At 55.2% G+C, this 14,524-nt stretch overlaps 5 protein-coding genes across 5 annotated transcripts; 2 read left to right on the top strand and 3 right to left on the bottom strand.

Annotated features, from left to right (window-relative positions):
- Window positions 1-387: 387 nt before the first annotated feature.
- QBC33DRAFT_240253 (uncharacterized protein) lies at window positions 388-3,403 on the bottom strand. Its single transcript, XM_060422904.1, has 4 exons — window positions 2,654-3,403; window positions 2,466-2,570; window positions 1,014-2,385; window positions 388-948 (listed from the first exon to the last, which is right to left on the bottom strand). Exons 1-4 carry the CDS (start codon window positions 3,266-3,268, stop codon window positions 749-751), a joined length of 2,292 nt encoding a protein of 763 aa, XP_060279748.1. The 5' UTR covers window positions 3,269-3,403; the 3' UTR covers window positions 388-748.
- A 2,989-nt stretch (window positions 3,404-6,392) lies between these two features.
- QBC33DRAFT_459273 (major facilitator superfamily transporter) lies at window positions 6,393-8,002 on the top strand (the record flags this gene model as incomplete). The annotated part of the gene is made up of 4 exons (XM_060424920.1): window positions 6,393-6,644; window positions 6,739-7,230; window positions 7,303-7,849; window positions 7,914-8,002. The coding sequence occupies 4 exons, from the start codon at window positions 6,393-6,395 to the stop codon at window positions 8,000-8,002; spliced, it is 1,380 nt and encodes a 459-aa protein (XP_060279747.1).
- A 1,429-nt stretch (window positions 8,003-9,431) lies between these two features.
- Window positions 9,432-11,099, top strand: QBC33DRAFT_518485 (putative glucokinase; the record flags this gene model as incomplete). The annotated part of the gene is made up of 3 exons (XM_060426247.1): window positions 9,432-9,528; window positions 9,591-9,670; window positions 9,729-11,099. 3 exons carry the CDS (start codon window positions 9,432-9,434, stop codon window positions 11,097-11,099), a joined length of 1,548 nt encoding a protein of 515 aa, XP_060279746.1.
- Window positions 11,100-11,299: 200 nt separating this feature from the next.
- QBC33DRAFT_549245 (uncharacterized protein) lies at window positions 11,300-12,099 on the bottom strand. Its single transcript, XM_060428950.1, has 2 exons — window positions 11,620-12,099; window positions 11,300-11,520 (listed from the first exon to the last, which is right to left on the bottom strand). Exons 1-2 carry the CDS (start codon window positions 11,698-11,700, stop codon window positions 11,365-11,367), a joined length of 237 nt encoding a protein of 78 aa, XP_060279745.1. The 5' UTR covers window positions 11,701-12,099; the 3' UTR covers window positions 11,300-11,364.
- Window positions 12,100-12,285: 186 nt separating this feature from the next.
- Window positions 12,286-14,048, bottom strand: QBC33DRAFT_459092 (fumble-domain-containing protein; the record flags this gene model as incomplete). The annotated part of the gene is made up of 3 exons (XM_060424911.1): window positions 12,286-13,295; window positions 13,364-13,646; window positions 13,737-14,048. The coding sequence occupies 3 exons, from the start codon at window positions 14,046-14,048 to the stop codon at window positions 12,286-12,288; spliced, it is 1,605 nt and encodes a 534-aa protein (XP_060279744.1).
- Between the last annotated feature and the right edge of the window lie 476 nt (window positions 14,049-14,524).

Here is a 14,524-nt window from a genome sequence, read left to right as displayed (position 1 = left end):
TAGATCCATGGATAGATGACCATGCATTCAGGATTACCAGTATTTCACCTCGTGATACAAACATGAGTGCCTGCCCTGAGATAGACGGGTTCCTCTTGGTTATCACGCTTTCGCATACCATGGAGCAAGCCATGGCATAGGGAACGGGCTAAACCTGGAGCTGGATCTTCGAAACCTAGTTATAAGAGGGGGGGTTATCATTCCATCCCCTATATAGGGACTGAGAGTGCTATGTTGGCCATCATTATGGAGTAGCCGTCAGGATGCTGTCCGGGGGGTCTATCGATGATGGGTAGGTCCCATACTTCCTTTCCGTACTGTAATCCAACTCGAATAAAATCATCTATTTGACCATCAAGCAGTCATAAATCAGTGCGCACGCCCCTCATCGCCCACTAGCTCAGTTTCCAACGTGATGCCGAATCTAGAATCTCATTTTTGGACTTAGATCTCGCAACATACATGCTCCTTCAAAGGCCTCCGACGGGCCCATCCAGCTGGTAGTCCAACTGCACCGTATGTTGATGAACAGAATTGACGCGCGATGATGCCAAAAGATCAGCACCAATCATCATTCATGCCGTGCATTGCCCTCCTTTCTCCCCTCCCCTCTCCTCGTACTCAATGCCCAGCCAGGCCCCTTTCGTTCCAACCAAGAGGTATCAATAGAGGCGGTATAAGAGCGCGCGCGCAAAGAAAAGGACTATATGAAGAGAGCAGCTCCGCCAAAAGCCCGGTGCCAGATATTCTACCTGAACCTTGCCCGGCAGCGGCCCATAACTTCTCCCTGGCAAACGAGCTCCGCACTGAATTCGGAGCCGTCCAGGGTCAGGTAAATATCAAAGTAAACGCGGTAGAATGTTCCTTGTGGCGTGTCCATCCGCTCAAAGTCCTTCTCCAGGTTCTTCCGTGAGAGGTCGGACGTGAGGGTGACGACTTCCTTGATACCTGCAGAGAGGAGTTAGCGTTCTGACGGGTAACAATGGGGAGATTAATAACAGAGGGCAACTCACGGGGATCCTTGGTATACTCGGGGCAGGCATCCTCGTCACAGGCGTACAGGATATCCTCGTACATGAGAGTAGCACCGGGGGCGACTTGTCTAAAGAAAGAGACCTTGACAGGCTCGCCGATCTTGACCTTCTGGCCCTTCTGGACGAAGATCTGGCGGGTGAATTTGCAGCGGTCCTTGCCGTCCAGAGACGGGACACGGTAGGCCTCGGGATGGTAGCCCTCCTTGAACGGCTGGAGAGTGGCCATGAGGTAGTGGCGACGGGCGACGCGATGGGTAATAACGCGCTCGGTGATGCCTGCGGTAACGGCACCCTTCACGATGGCAGCCACCGAGTCCATTGGCCGGACGACCTTGGACTGGAACTGAGGCGGGACGTGAAGCTTGATCTGCTGGAAGAGGTATTCTGAAGCACCGAAGCCACCGACGACCAGGATGTTCTGCAATGTGCGGTTTTGTGCCTGGATGGCGATGATCTGGTTGCGGACGAGTTCCAGGATGCGGTTGACGACGGGCTCGAAGCACTGCAGAATCTCCTCGTTGGTGAAGGTCATGTAGCCTTCCTCAATGCCCGCCTCTGGGAACTCGGCCTCGATACCGACATCGACGGCCCACTTCTGACCGTTGTTCCTAAAATCGGCCTTGATCCGGTTCTCGAAATCCATAATACATTTGGCATACACGCGACCAGCCGTCTTGGAGCCGTCGGGCAGCTTCATCTTGCGGATCTTGGTCCGGAGAATGTTGCTGAAGTTGCGGTTCAGTGCTGTTGAACCGCAAGAGTCACCGGAGCCGGCAGTACATTCAGCAACGGTGAACGGATTCTCGTCCTCGACCTCATACGCGATCAGATCAACAGTACCACCACCGCAATCCACGATCAGGACTGCATCATGAACCTTGAGATTCAAAAGGCCCGTCTTGGAGCAGAACAGAGCAGCGGCCTCGGGCTCGCTGACAAGGGTCAGGCGGTTGTCATTTTCATCCCTGAGGAAGCCGGCTTGGATGGCGGCAGCTCTTGTCGCAGCCTTGCCGGCGTCATTCCAGATAGCGGGCACGGTGAGATAGTAGCGAATATTCCTCTCCTCGCGATTAAACACCTCGCCCAGCGTCTTCTGCAGGGCGGCTCGCATGGCTTGCCGGAGTTTGAAGAGGTAGTCGGCGGCAACATCGATTTCTGACTTTCCAGGTGGCAGGGGTGGCAGGTTAATGGGGTCAATGTAGGTGTTGCCCGAAAGCATCAGCTGGAGCTTGAACCATTCGACCTTCTGCACACCAGGTTTCGGGTATCCAGTCGGGGCGAGGGCTTCGGCAATATCGGGGCCCCAGCCGACGACCTTCTGATACTGGTCGTAGTAAAGAACAGTGGGAATCTGGTAATCGAACGCAAGCAAGTTAGCAAACGGAACTGTCCTGCGCCAGCAGGAATTCAAATCAAGCAACGAGTACCCACCTTTTGCTTCGTGTATGAACCGGCACCAGGCCATTCGGTAATGATGTCCTCCTTTGCCTCATTATTCGTGGCAAATGCGAATGCTACACCCGAGAAGGTCGTGCCCTGAGTGACAAACAAAGGATGGTTAGCCACGAGATCTGAGAGCAAGGCAAGACCCGACCGGCATGCAGAACGGGGGCACTCACAAAGTCAATGCCAACGATTAGCTGAGCCTTACTTCGGCTGTTGCCCTCGACCTCAGCAGCAGGTCTACCGTAGGGAGCGGCAGCCATAGCACCCTGGGGTTGAGAGGCAGGTGGAGGATATCCAGGAGCGCCGCCGTAGTTTGGGGGCGGACGGCCGGCCATCGAGAGGGGAGGAGGCCCGTTCATGGGCACCGGCGGAGGGTATCCAGCAACGGGAGCACCGGTGTTGATGGGTGGAGGACCGCCAACCATCTGCGAGGGCGGCGTGCGAGCAGGGCCTTGGTTCGTCAGCGGGCTGGTGCGACCAACGGGGGGCGGGGGACCAGGAGGATAGTTCGCCGTGTAGCTTGGCGGTCTTGGGCCGGATCCAGGATGATTCATTTGGAGGCTCTGGAGGGAGGATGAGGAGGCAAGAGATGGAGCGGGACCGGGACGGGAAGGGAACTGCTGTGGTATTTGAGGGGCACCGGCAGGAGGAGGGGGGGTGTGGCTCTGCTGCTGGTACAGCTGCTGCTGGTGCTGCTGCTGCTGGTGCTGCTGCTGAAAGTCCGGGTTGTGGATGCTGGCGGTAGATTTGCGCTTGCCGAATCCGAAGGCTTTCAGGCGAGAACTCATATGGGGAGATGGTAAATTATGAACAGGCGAGGGGGGGAGGAACAGCGAGGGTGGGATAGTTTTCAGCAGAACGAAAGGCGCGCAGCTGAAGGGTTGGCTGGCTGGCGGAGGGCTGGAGGGTGGAGGGCGGAGGGCTGGAGGGGAAACGAGATGTGAGAAATTAGTCGAATGCGACTAGGACTGCGCGGGTCGGGGAACCTGGAGGGGTGGGCTTTGGGGGAAACCTTGGGTCCCGTTCCGATTGCGTTGTAAGGCTGAGGGGGGCGGGTGGATGTTGCAGGGCAGTGCTTCGGACCCGGGCCTGCAAGCACAAAGACGCATGAGAGGGCGGGTGGGACGTTGCGCTGACAACTTTGTGACGGTCGACAGAACCGATCAGTCTGGCAATTGGCAATCGTATCTGCAACTTTCAAAACGGGCCCCAGTCGGTCAAGTGAATTTGAAGTCTACATATGTAAGTCGGGTCTTGGCTTTCAGGGTAGCGCGGGAGAATAGTTCGCCGCGACGGAAGGTTGTCTCAATCGCAGTGCCAACGTCTTATGTCCTTGAAGAAACGAATTATGACCAAAAGGGGGGATTAAATCCGAAGGCAAAAGGAAAACATAACGCAATTGAAAGTAGCGTTAACTTATTGGGTACTTGACCTTGGCCCTGGGCCCTGATGCAGATGAAGGCTTTTTCTTGTCCTTGTTCTCATTCACACACTGTCCCATTGCTTATGCGGGGCTCCTCCAGCGCTACTGAGCCATAACCTTCTTGTCCAGGACTCAGGGCTGGGCATTTGATCCCTCTTGGTGACAGGTTTCGAGTTGATGGGTACCCATACCTTGCCTACCTAGCCAGGGCCGCCTGCCCAACCCATATATCGCTGCCATTTTTACTCGGTTGTCCTCATGAGGAGACTCTCTCAGGTTTGGCAGGATGGGGAGCCGTTGGGCCCTAAACAAGCTCTCAATGGATGCCTGAACTTAGCAATTGTGTCGCTGTACGGAGACTGAATTACTGTGTAGGACTAGGACTTCGCCAAAGTTGTAGGACCCTGTACATGCACCCCACTCTTACTCGTAGGACTTTGAGCTGCCTGGCTTATTTAGGTGGTACCTAGGTAGCTACCTAAGGTCTTGGTGGCTGAGCACAAATTTGTCGATGCAAAGCCACATCGCCAAGTTCCAAGTTCCAAGTCCCAATATCAGGCCCAATATCGGGGCACCTCACTTGGTGCACGGAATACCCGTGACCTATCAAGTTGACATACCCTCTTCAATGCTTTTAACATCCCACGTATGTACGGAGCGGTAGGTTGGGTTTCGACGCTTCTCCAGTGCGGGGGCTTCCACCCTAAGCTTGATGACGGGTACCGGTACCTAACGCCCATCTGCATCTCCACAATTGAGGCTGCGCTCAGCCGCAATTCCCCTTGTGACGAGCTGCGTGGAACATTCAGAAACAGACCAGCCGATGACGGATCCCAGCCCAAGGGCCTGAGTCTGGAATATGCCGCTTTTCGAGGCCGGGTTCTTATTAGTCGTAGAAATAAGCACGGCCGTCCTTTTGGCCATTTCAGATCTTTGCCAGTAACTTTCAACCCTTGTTTCTCGATGGCATCATCGTCGTCCTGATACCAGGCGTCCGCTGACAGGGGACTTCCATCAGCGGAACCCATCAGCTTGACCATATTAATCTGTACCTTCCTCCATGTTTATCATCACTGGGTTTTCGCCTGCTACGCATCAGGTTTCTCCAACCGAAAAAAGAAATCATTGATATCTCGATACAGCCTCAGCTTTTGCGTCCTGCTGCCTCCTTCGAGACTAGCGCAATATTGCACGTGATAAGGACTGGTTTGGACCAATCCAACCATCCACGTCTCTGAGGCAAAATATATGAGAGAACCGAGACCCGTTTAGCTAGATGACACAGGAGTCTTTTCCTATATGTTAGGTAGAAGACGATACAAGTCAGTCGCCAGGTCAGAGCACTCAAGCAGAATGAGATTTGCCGCTGAATTTGGCTGGTGCTGGCCGCCGCTTTAAGCGGCAAACCTCCTCCATTAAAGACACACCTACCATTCATTCTCAATATCGTAAACATTCTGCCCTGTGTTTCTCCATCCTGCTGAGATAGTCATTATGGGGGAACCTCGAGGCACCTTCGAGAGACCGCTCGCGAATAGAACCGAAGGACTTATCGTGACCGTGGGAGTCGATACGTGCAGGCCTCAGCTACCTAGAAGAGGATTGATTGTAAATGTAGTTGCGAGATACGCCGCTGTGGTCTCCACAGATCACGTGTGGCCCTGGAGAGGCGAAATGGGGGGATTCGTCTGCCGGAGGGGTCGAAGGGATAGCCTGTTGCATCTCATGGGTCGAACGCTCCTTATTATTAGAATGGAAGAGAGAGGCACCATGTTCAGGAGGTTCAATAGCCCTTGCAAGTCATGTTTCCGGCCGGGGCTGTGGGGTACCTTAGGTAATGCATGCCAGAAACTCAGGTCCCAAATCCGCTTGCTTGGAGACTCCCAGAATCTAGAACGATGAGATCGCCAAGTTCCATTTTGGAGGCTCCAAGCAAGCAGATTCCTATGATTTGACTTACTTGATTTATTTGCCATTTGAACTTGATTCATTTGATTTGTGCCCAGGGCTGCTTTACACCCTAAATATCATCTTCGATTCGAGGAAATGGAAGGATTATACCCCGCGCTTAACCAATGCCTAGCTAGGTGCTTTGATCTGGCACGAATACGAGCTGAGGCGGCGCCAGGAATGCAGCCCACCACCCCGTCCCAGATTTCGATCAGATGTCGCGATTCTCCCCAGGGCGCGATGCACATTTCTCATTTTCACCCTTTTCTGCCCCGTTGCTCGACCAGGTCAATCGTAAAACGGGAGATGGTCAAGCACGGCTAAGCTCCGAGAGTGTTGTAAGACATTCGCGTATCAGGAGCGACATATCCAGGGAGCCGCCCTTTCAGGAATTCCATTCCATCATCCCTGGACTCCCGCAGCGGGTGCAAAGGGATTGACCGCTCAAATTGCCTACTAGATGATCCCCTCGCTCTGCTCCGATCTTCCTGCAGCCTGGTAAACCGTCCCAAAGTCCCACACACCAGTACAGCCAAACTATGTCGTTCTACCAAATCAACCTCGCCGTCTTTGCGGCCGGTAATGCATATCTGCTCTACCGGCAATACCAGAGGGACCGAAAGCCCCCCGAGGCAGATCTCCTCGCCTCGGAGCTCGCTCAGGAAGATAGCGACGCCGATGGGGACTCGTTCATTGAGAATGGCGGTTCTGTGAGCCGAGAAGTTGTCCGGAAGTTCCAGATGGACTTCTTCCCCGTCTATGCTCTTGCTGTTGCTGCAGATTGGCTGCAGGTAGGTCACACCCGAGCCTGTCATCTCTCCTTGGTTGCTTCCCCCCCAACGTGTGGACGCTCAAGCTAAGCAAACCCAATCTCCTTTACTTCAGGGGCCCCACATCTACGCCATCTACAAGTACGAAAAGGGCATCCCGGAGAAGACGGTCGCGGCTCTATACGCAGCCGGGTTCATCTCGGGGGCGATGTCGGCCTCCTTTGCGGGCCAGCTGGCGGACCGGCACGGGCGGCGGCTGGCGTGTCTGGTGTACTGCGGCACCTATGCGTTGACTTGCCTGACAATGCTCAGCGACAACCTGATCCTGCTGTTTGCGGGCCGCTTCGCCGGCGGCATCTCTACCACGCTGCTGTACAGCGTCTTCGAGGCCTGGATGATCACCGAGTACCACCGTCGCGATCTGGGCGCCTCGAACCTCAAGCTCGGCACCGTGTTCGGCTACATGACCACGCTGAGCTGCATCGTGGCCATCACCTCGGGCATCGTGGGGGACGTGCTGGTGGCGTCCTTGGGCGGGCGGGTCTGGCCCTTCTTGGCGAGTGTTGCGTGTAGCATCACGGCGGCATACCTGATCTGGAGGACTTGGGTGAGTTGGGGCGGGAAATAAGCCCCACCGACGAGAGTCTTCTCCAGATGCTAACCAAGATTGGCGGGTCAGTGCGAAAATTACGGCGCCAAGTCGGTGAGCCGCAGCTCCCTGGCCGACATCAGGAGTGGCATCGCGACGATCCTCGGCGACAAGCGGATCCTGTCGCTGGGTATCACGTCGTGCGTCTTTGAGGGCGCCATGTACCTGTTCATCTTCTTCTGGTCGGCGGCTCTGAAAAGCGCCAGGGCGAAGTCGGGCTCTGAGGAGGAGCTGCCGTATGGCCTCATCTTCTCGAGCTTCATGTGCGCCATGATGGCCGGCTCGGCCTTCTTCTCCCTCTCAACGCCGGCCCACAACAAGGAGAGCACTATCTTCATCCTCATGTCGATGACGCTGCTTGTCAGCGCGTGTTTGTCCGGGGCCGTGCTGTTGGAGAACGAGAAGTTGCTGTTCTGGACGTTATGTGCCGTCGAGGCGGCCATTGGAGCCTACCTCCCCAGCATGTCCTTCTTGAAGAGCGAGGTGGTTGAGGACGGCGTGCGGGGGAAGGTGTATAGCATCCTGAGGTTCCCCCTAAACGTGTTCGTGGTACTGGTCCACAGTCTAGATCAGGAAGGTAGGTCGAAGGCCGGGGGTGCTCCCTGAACATGTGCTTGGACTTGTGCTGACAACGATAACAGGTGATGGGCACCGGAACCGTGTCTTCATGATGCTGGCTGCCCTTCTTATGGCGGCATTCTTCGTCGTCAAGAGAACCTTCACGGCGTAGACTCGGCCGGACAGGATATCTCTGAGCATAATGTGGGTTGGAGTTTGCCCAGTGCCTTGGTAATGGGCTTGATGAAGGGAACATGTAAGATATTGGTCGTCATGCTCCAGAAGCACCTTCGAGGCTCTTGGAAGCCACGATTGTCGAATAAATTGAAACCGTCATTTCCAGTGCGCCTCGCCACCACACTCAAGCTTTGCCGTGACTTTACATTCTCCCACTTACCATTGCTTGATATGAGTGTACTCTTTTTCGATGCTCGTCATTTCAAGAGTTGGAACTAGGTACAGATTCACTGCCACGCAGTACAGATTCAAGGGAAGGCCCGCTCTAAGATCTGCCGATCTCTTGCCAGATTAAGTTAGACTCGAACTCCCGACCTGGTTTTGGTACGCGATGTCTTGTGGAACCACATCCCTGTCCTTAAAATTGTTTGTATTGGGTAGAAATTGAATCTCCGAGAGAAAAGGAGGCATTCCACGATCTTCTGTTAATTGATTCCTAGCCTACGTATACTCTGTGTCTTGCATTTCTTCTTGACACCTTGCAACTGGCTCTTCACCTATCCTTGGATTCTGTCACGCAGTTTCTGGCATAGACGCCGCCTAAGAGTGTGCCAAAGGTCACCTGCATAAGTACGAGATACATGCGTCTGTCTGCACTCTGAAGCACCATTTAATTGACAAATTGGACCAGACTTCGCTTCTTGGAAACCCCTCGCGACAGTCGAGAGACGGCTGGGTCCAAGCCACCAAGTCCTCTTCCGATCCTGTGATAAAGCGAAGGCTAGATCCTCTCCCACCTGTCTCAACCTTTCCAATTGTTTCCTCAGCAGCTGCTCGGCGCCCAATTATTGATTTCCAAGGCCCACGTCCAACAACTCTCTTTTTCCCTCGCTTGATGACTTCATTGCTGTCCCTACTATCCCTGTCCGCGAATCCGGCCCGTTTACAGAGGGGCGTTCCCCAGAGAAGCACCGATACCCCGCCAACACCGACAAAACGACGCCCCCAAATCGGCCCCGCGCCTGGTGGCGCGCAATTATCTCCTCGCCCTCACAAACATCTGATTGCGACACAAAACTCAATTCCCTCACCAACGACAACGGTCTTCCTCCCGCCCGTAAATTGCTGCCATCCCAGGGGACCACTGGCATTGGCCCGGTCCACCTATTCTCTCTCTTTGTCCTGATATTTGTTTTAGTAAGTTCATTGCGCTATATACTCTCGCTGCTTCTGCTTGGTCCTGACTGCCTGCCCCTCCCCCCCAGGCCCTGCAGCTCTTCCTTCCAGACGCCAAGCTCTATTATTCGACTATATTAGCTGGCCATCCCTTCCTCACTTCTCCTTCTGCACAGCTGGTCCCTGACTCGCCAATCTGCGAAAACCCACTGCCCTTCCCCACCGCGGCTCCGACCTCGAGAACCAACATGGCATTAGTCGAGGAAACCAAGCGGGTTGCCGCCCAGTTCGAATACACGGACGAGGATGTGAACAAAGGAGTCAAGGAATTTCTCCGCCAGATGGGTAATTACGTACTCTGCCTAGTTTCAGCGGCACGAGCAGAACCTAACCTAGTGTTCCCCCAGGTGAGGGATTAGAGAAGGACGGAACGAGCCTGAGCCAAATCCCGACATACGTCACTGCGGTGCCCAATGGTACTGAGAAGGTAAGCTTCTAGTTACTCGCGCCAAGCTTCGCTTCAGTTGGCTAAACCTGGACATCAGGGTGTATACCTTGCTGTCGACCTTGGAGGAACCAACTTCCGAGTGTGCTCCATACAGCTAAATGGCGATACCACGTTCAACCTCACATTCTCCAAGGTAGCCATCCCGAAGGAGCTTATGACTGCCAAGACTGCCCCCGAGCTATTTGCCTTCCTAGCGAAGCAGGTCGAGCTCTTCCTCCAAAGCCACCACGGGGACCACTATGAACACCATGTCAGACGCCGAAAGACGGTGAGCACTCCGGAAGGATACAGGGATGAACAAATATTCCGCCTCGGGTTCACCTTCAGCTTCCCAGTCCACCAGCAAGGGATCAATAGGGGCACGCTCATAAGATGGACGAAGGGCTTCGATATCCCAGACGCGATTGGCAAAGATGTCTGCGCCCTCCTGCAAGTAGAGATTGACAAGCTCCACCTTCCCGTTAAAGTGGCGGCTCTCGTGAACGACACTGTGGGAACTCTGATGGCACGTTCGTATACCGCTCCTGGCAAGGTCAAGTCCGTGCTGGGCGCCATCTTCGGTACGGGAACCAACGGCGCTTACGTCGAGAAACTGTCGAATGTCAAGAAGCCGATGGAGGGCGAGTTCGATAAGTCGACCGGCAACATGGTCATCAACACTGAATGGGGTTCTTTCGACAACCAACTCAACGTTCTGCCCAATACAAGCTGGGATTCTCAGCTAGACGAAGCTAGCGTCAACCCTGGAATCCAGATGTTCGAGAAGCGTGTCTCGGGCATGTTCCTTGGTGAGATCCTCCGACTTACCGTCTTGGACATGCTGAAGAAAGCCGAGGTCTCCCTTTTCAAGGATGAGAACTCCAGCCACAATGATTGGAAGTCGACGACCACCATTGGCGAAAGCTCGAGCATCTACACGCAGTGGGGTGTCGATAGCGCCATCATGTCCGTTGCTGCCGCCGACACGACCCCTGAGCTCTCCATTCTCCGCCAGGAACTCGAGAGCCAGCTTCACGTCTACTCCCCGTCCCTCGAGGACGCCCAGGCGTTCAAGGAGGTCGCCTACGCCGTCGGACGCCGAGCCGCCCGCCTCTCCGCGGTCGCCATCGCGGCAATCGTCCTGCAGACGGGGAGCCTCGAGCACTCGGCGGACGAGCCCGTCGACATCGGCGTGGACGGCAGCCTCGTCGAGCACTACCCGTACTTCCGCGACATGATCTACGAGGCCCTGCGCGCCGTCGACGGGATCGGCGAGGCGGGCGCGGCGCGCGTCCGGATCGGCATCGCCAAGGACGGCTCGGGCGTCGGCGCCGCCCTCATCGCCCTCGTCGCCGCCGAGATGGAGAAGGCGGCCGCAGAGTCCAGCTACGTCGTTCCCCGGCCGGGAGAGTCGACGACCATTATCTAAGGGGGGCTGCGAACTTTTAGCTTCGTTTGTGTCATGTCTACCGTCATATTGAGCTTCTTGACCGTCATGTGAAGGTCTCTTGTCTTCTACAATCATCTGGAAAGCGTAGAAGCTAGCTAGCATACGGAATCCCGTCGTGAACGGCGTAAATTTACTGTCCCATCATATTCCAGTTCAGTTCTATCCGCGATGAATGTATGTCAAAAATAAAAAGTCGAATATGCATTTCACAGTTTACTTAGGTATACATATATCTATCTGACTTCTAATGCTGCTTCCCCCGACCCCCCTGGCCCCTCTCCGGCCCCGACGCGAGCCCCTGGCTCTGCCCGCCGCTGGCGCCCACGTCCTTCAGCCCGGCGCCCTTCTCGTGCTCCGGCAGGGGCGCGGCCTTGTCGGCGCGGTTGACGTGCGATGATAGCTGCTGGGGGGATCAGCGTCTGTTGTTTGGTTGGTGGGTGGGGGGAGTAGTCGGTGTATGTTATGTGGCTTTTGGGGAGGTTCGGGTGCTTTTGCTTACCTTCTCTTCGCCGGCGCCGTGGATGATGTTGTGGCCTGTCTCGACGGCGTTGTCGGAGTGTCCAGTTCCTTCGCGAGGCATGGTGGTGGGTGGTTGGTTATTTGTTTTTAGGGATGAGTTCCGTGATGGATTGTAGCTATGTCCTTTAACAAGATTAAGGCCAGAAGTTTTTGATGGTGATAAAGTTCAGGACGCTGGAAAGAGCTGGATGAGGACGGAGTTGCCTGGTGGTGGTATAGAACGATGTCTTGACGTAATGGCCCGGTGCCGCCCCTGGGCCGGACTCTCTCAACGTCATGATGCTCCGCTGCAAAGGTGAACTGTGGGGACAGGCAACGGTTGTTATGAGATGATTGCACAGGTAGCTTCTCTAATTCTAGTAGGTGGACGGATGATAAGGTAGGCGCCGAATGATTCCAAATCGCAAGGGGGCCTCAGAGACCGATCTTGTACAGATTTGGTCGAGTGAAGTATTAATTATGACTAGATACTCAGCAAATCTTATGACTTAGCTTCGATATATCTCCAGATGCGTGTCTCAAACAAGCACCTCGTAACACGCATGAATGCAGTATGCTAGACCCGAAGGTTCCAGAACGCCAGGCTTACCACACACCCTTTTTCAACGCCAAGGGCGGATGGATGCTTGAAACCTCCACACCCCCATCAAACAATAACAGCATCGTCATTACCGCCATCACTACTGCCGCCATGCTCCCTCACCGCTCCAAGCTCCGATTGGTTCTCCTTCGCCTCGAACGCCTGCTGCCGGGCCAGCAGCATCTCGGCCTCGAAGCTGCCCCTGCGGCCCCAGTTGCGGGGCTGGCGCTTGAGGAAGGCGCCAACGGCGCCCAAGTAGCCCTCGTGGCGCAGGAAGTAGGCCTGCTTGGAGCCGCCGCTCCAGAACTTGATGGCATAGCTGAGCGTGTTCATGGTCTGCGGGTGGCCGCGGATGAAGCTGCCGCCAAAGTAGATGTCAGACAGGTTGTGGATCTGGCTCTGCAGGAAGGCGATCTGCCCAATGTTGTTGCTGATGGCGTACAGGAGCGACCGCGAGATGTCGGCGCTCGAGAAGCACGGCTGCGGGTGCCTGCCGCACGGGTCGTCGGGGTGGTCGGGGGTTGCCGAGTTGGCGGCGGTTCGCGAGGGCTCCGGTGGTGAGACACAGGAAGGTAGGGAGTCACGGGATTGTTGGCGGTGGTGTTGCTGTGGTTGCTCTTGCTCTTGGAAGTGGTAGTAGTTGTCACCATTGTTGAGGCCGCCGCTGTCCTCGGCCGCCTCTTCGGCCTCCCGCTTCATGCGAAACACCTTCCCGAAGGAGCTGGCAATGGTCGTGCTTTTCAGCCCGATCTTGCCGTAGTCGGTCCCGTAGATGTCACCCACTAGCATGTCCACCTTGGAGTTATCGCCGCGCGATGCCATGTCAAGCATGTCGTCAAAGGTGCGGGCCCCTGTCAGGAGGCTCAGCAGGCCCCAGAGCGTTCCTCCTCCAAGGGAAGTACCGCCCACTCGTTGATAATTGCGCGGCCCTGACACCTTGAGGAAGGAAACACCGGAGCCAATGTTGACCAGCAGGTATGGGTATATGTCGTCTGACGGCTCGGCGAAGTGCATGGGGTCGGTTTCTGAATATGTGAAGACCTCGCGAGGGATCTCGGTAATGAAGAAATCAAGACCTGGATTGGAAAGGGGCAACGAATTAGCTCGACTGAGACCACACGAGGCGTTCTCCGGCAGCACCAACCAATTATTAAGCATTCCATCTCATCCTCCCTCAGCACATTAACGCCAACTTCTTTGCGGATCATGTCGTAGTACTTGTAGGCACCACCGCCCGTCGCCATGACACACAGCTCGCCGGGTCTAGAACCGTTGAGTGCCTGCTGCTTGGCTTTCAGATGCTTCATGAACTCAATACAGTCACTGATACGGTCCGTCTCGAAGATGAGGAAGTTCAGGCGACCGCCGGGGTTGGTAGAGTGTGCTTCCCTAGAGAAGTAGACGAGTTTCGCCAGAGTGCCGCCAATCTGCCAATAGTTGTGAGCTAACGGGTCCGATTCATGCCACAGGAGTAGACGAGGGTGGGGATTGGGGAGACCGGGAGGTTGGAGACATACGTCAATAGCAACATGACTAACAACGGCGGTATGGTTTGGCAGCCGGATATCCTTCGTGTCGTGATTAGGGGAGCCTCTGCCATTCCCCGGCGAAGTGCTCCCCTGATCGACGATAAAGGCGCCTTCGACATTTATCTTCACGGATCCGGGGTGGACGAGAGTGGTATCGATCTCGGCGGTGCTGGTGGCCGTTCCAGGTCGGCCGGAATGGTGCGGGGCGGCGCCGTCGTGGGGGGCGGAAGTATCGGGACCTCCGTCTCGGCCCCCGTCCGGCACCGCTGCCGGGTGGGCTTGGTATGTCTCGGAAGGCATTGTTCTGATATGACAGGGACTGCTGGGTTGGCCAACAGTGATCCTTTGCGCTTCAAGGTGGTTTCCGTAAGTCCTTGAAGCAATCCATTCGCAGGGTTTTTAAAACTGGCTTCTGCTTGGTAGTCTCAGAAGTACATTGTAATTCTGATCCCGCCGAGTTTTTGTGGAAAATGCGGGACAAAATAGCAACGTAACTCGGCTTAGTTATCGATAAGCCCTTTTGACAGCCTCTCGCCCTCTCCTTTGGCCCGAGGCTATTGCTTCCAGGCTCCCAATTATAGCTCTGGGCCGATCTTGCACCGAGGGTAAGACAGGTTTGTGCATCTGAATCCGAACTCTCTTCCTTTTGCACGAATTATGATGGCATTGCCTTGCCACCATGACGGCAGATCAGCGGCAGAAGTAAGCCGCCCATTAACAACCCCGGCTTGGTTGAGAAGACGTTTGACCACTACTTTTAGGTACCTAATTTACTA

Source organism: Phialemonium atrogriseum, assembly GCF_030411735.1.
Source record: "Phialemonium atrogriseum strain 8032-3 unplaced genomic scaffold QBC33scaffold_30, whole genome shotgun sequence".
NCBI classification, from domain to species: Eukaryota; Fungi; Ascomycota; class Sordariomycetes; order Cephalothecales; family Cephalothecaceae; genus Phialemonium; species Phialemonium atrogriseum.
The sequence above is the reverse complement of the archived record's forward strand: the minus strand, read 5'-3'. Positions and strand labels throughout refer to the sequence as shown.

Coding starts and splice junctions, on each gene's coding strand:
- QBC33DRAFT_549245 (XM_060428950.1), bottom strand. CDS start 11,700: ATGCCTCGCGAAGGAACTGGACACTCCGACAACGCCGTCGAGACAGGC. Junction 11,521..11,619: donor ACGGCGCCGGCGAAGAGAAG/GTAAGCAAAAGC, acceptor TCCCCCCAGCAG/CTATCATCGCACGTCAACCG.
- QBC33DRAFT_240253 (XM_060422904.1), bottom strand. CDS start 3,268: ATGAGTTCTCGCCTGAAAGCCTTCGGATTCGGCAAGCGCAAATCTACC. Junction 2,571..2,653: donor TAATCGTTGGCATTGACTTT/GTGAGTGCCCCC, acceptor TTTGTCACTCAG/GGCACGACCTTCTCGGGTGT. Junction 2,386..2,465: donor GTTCATACACGAAGCAAAAG/GTGGGTACTCGT, acceptor TTCGATTACCAG/ATTCCCACTGTTCTTTACTA.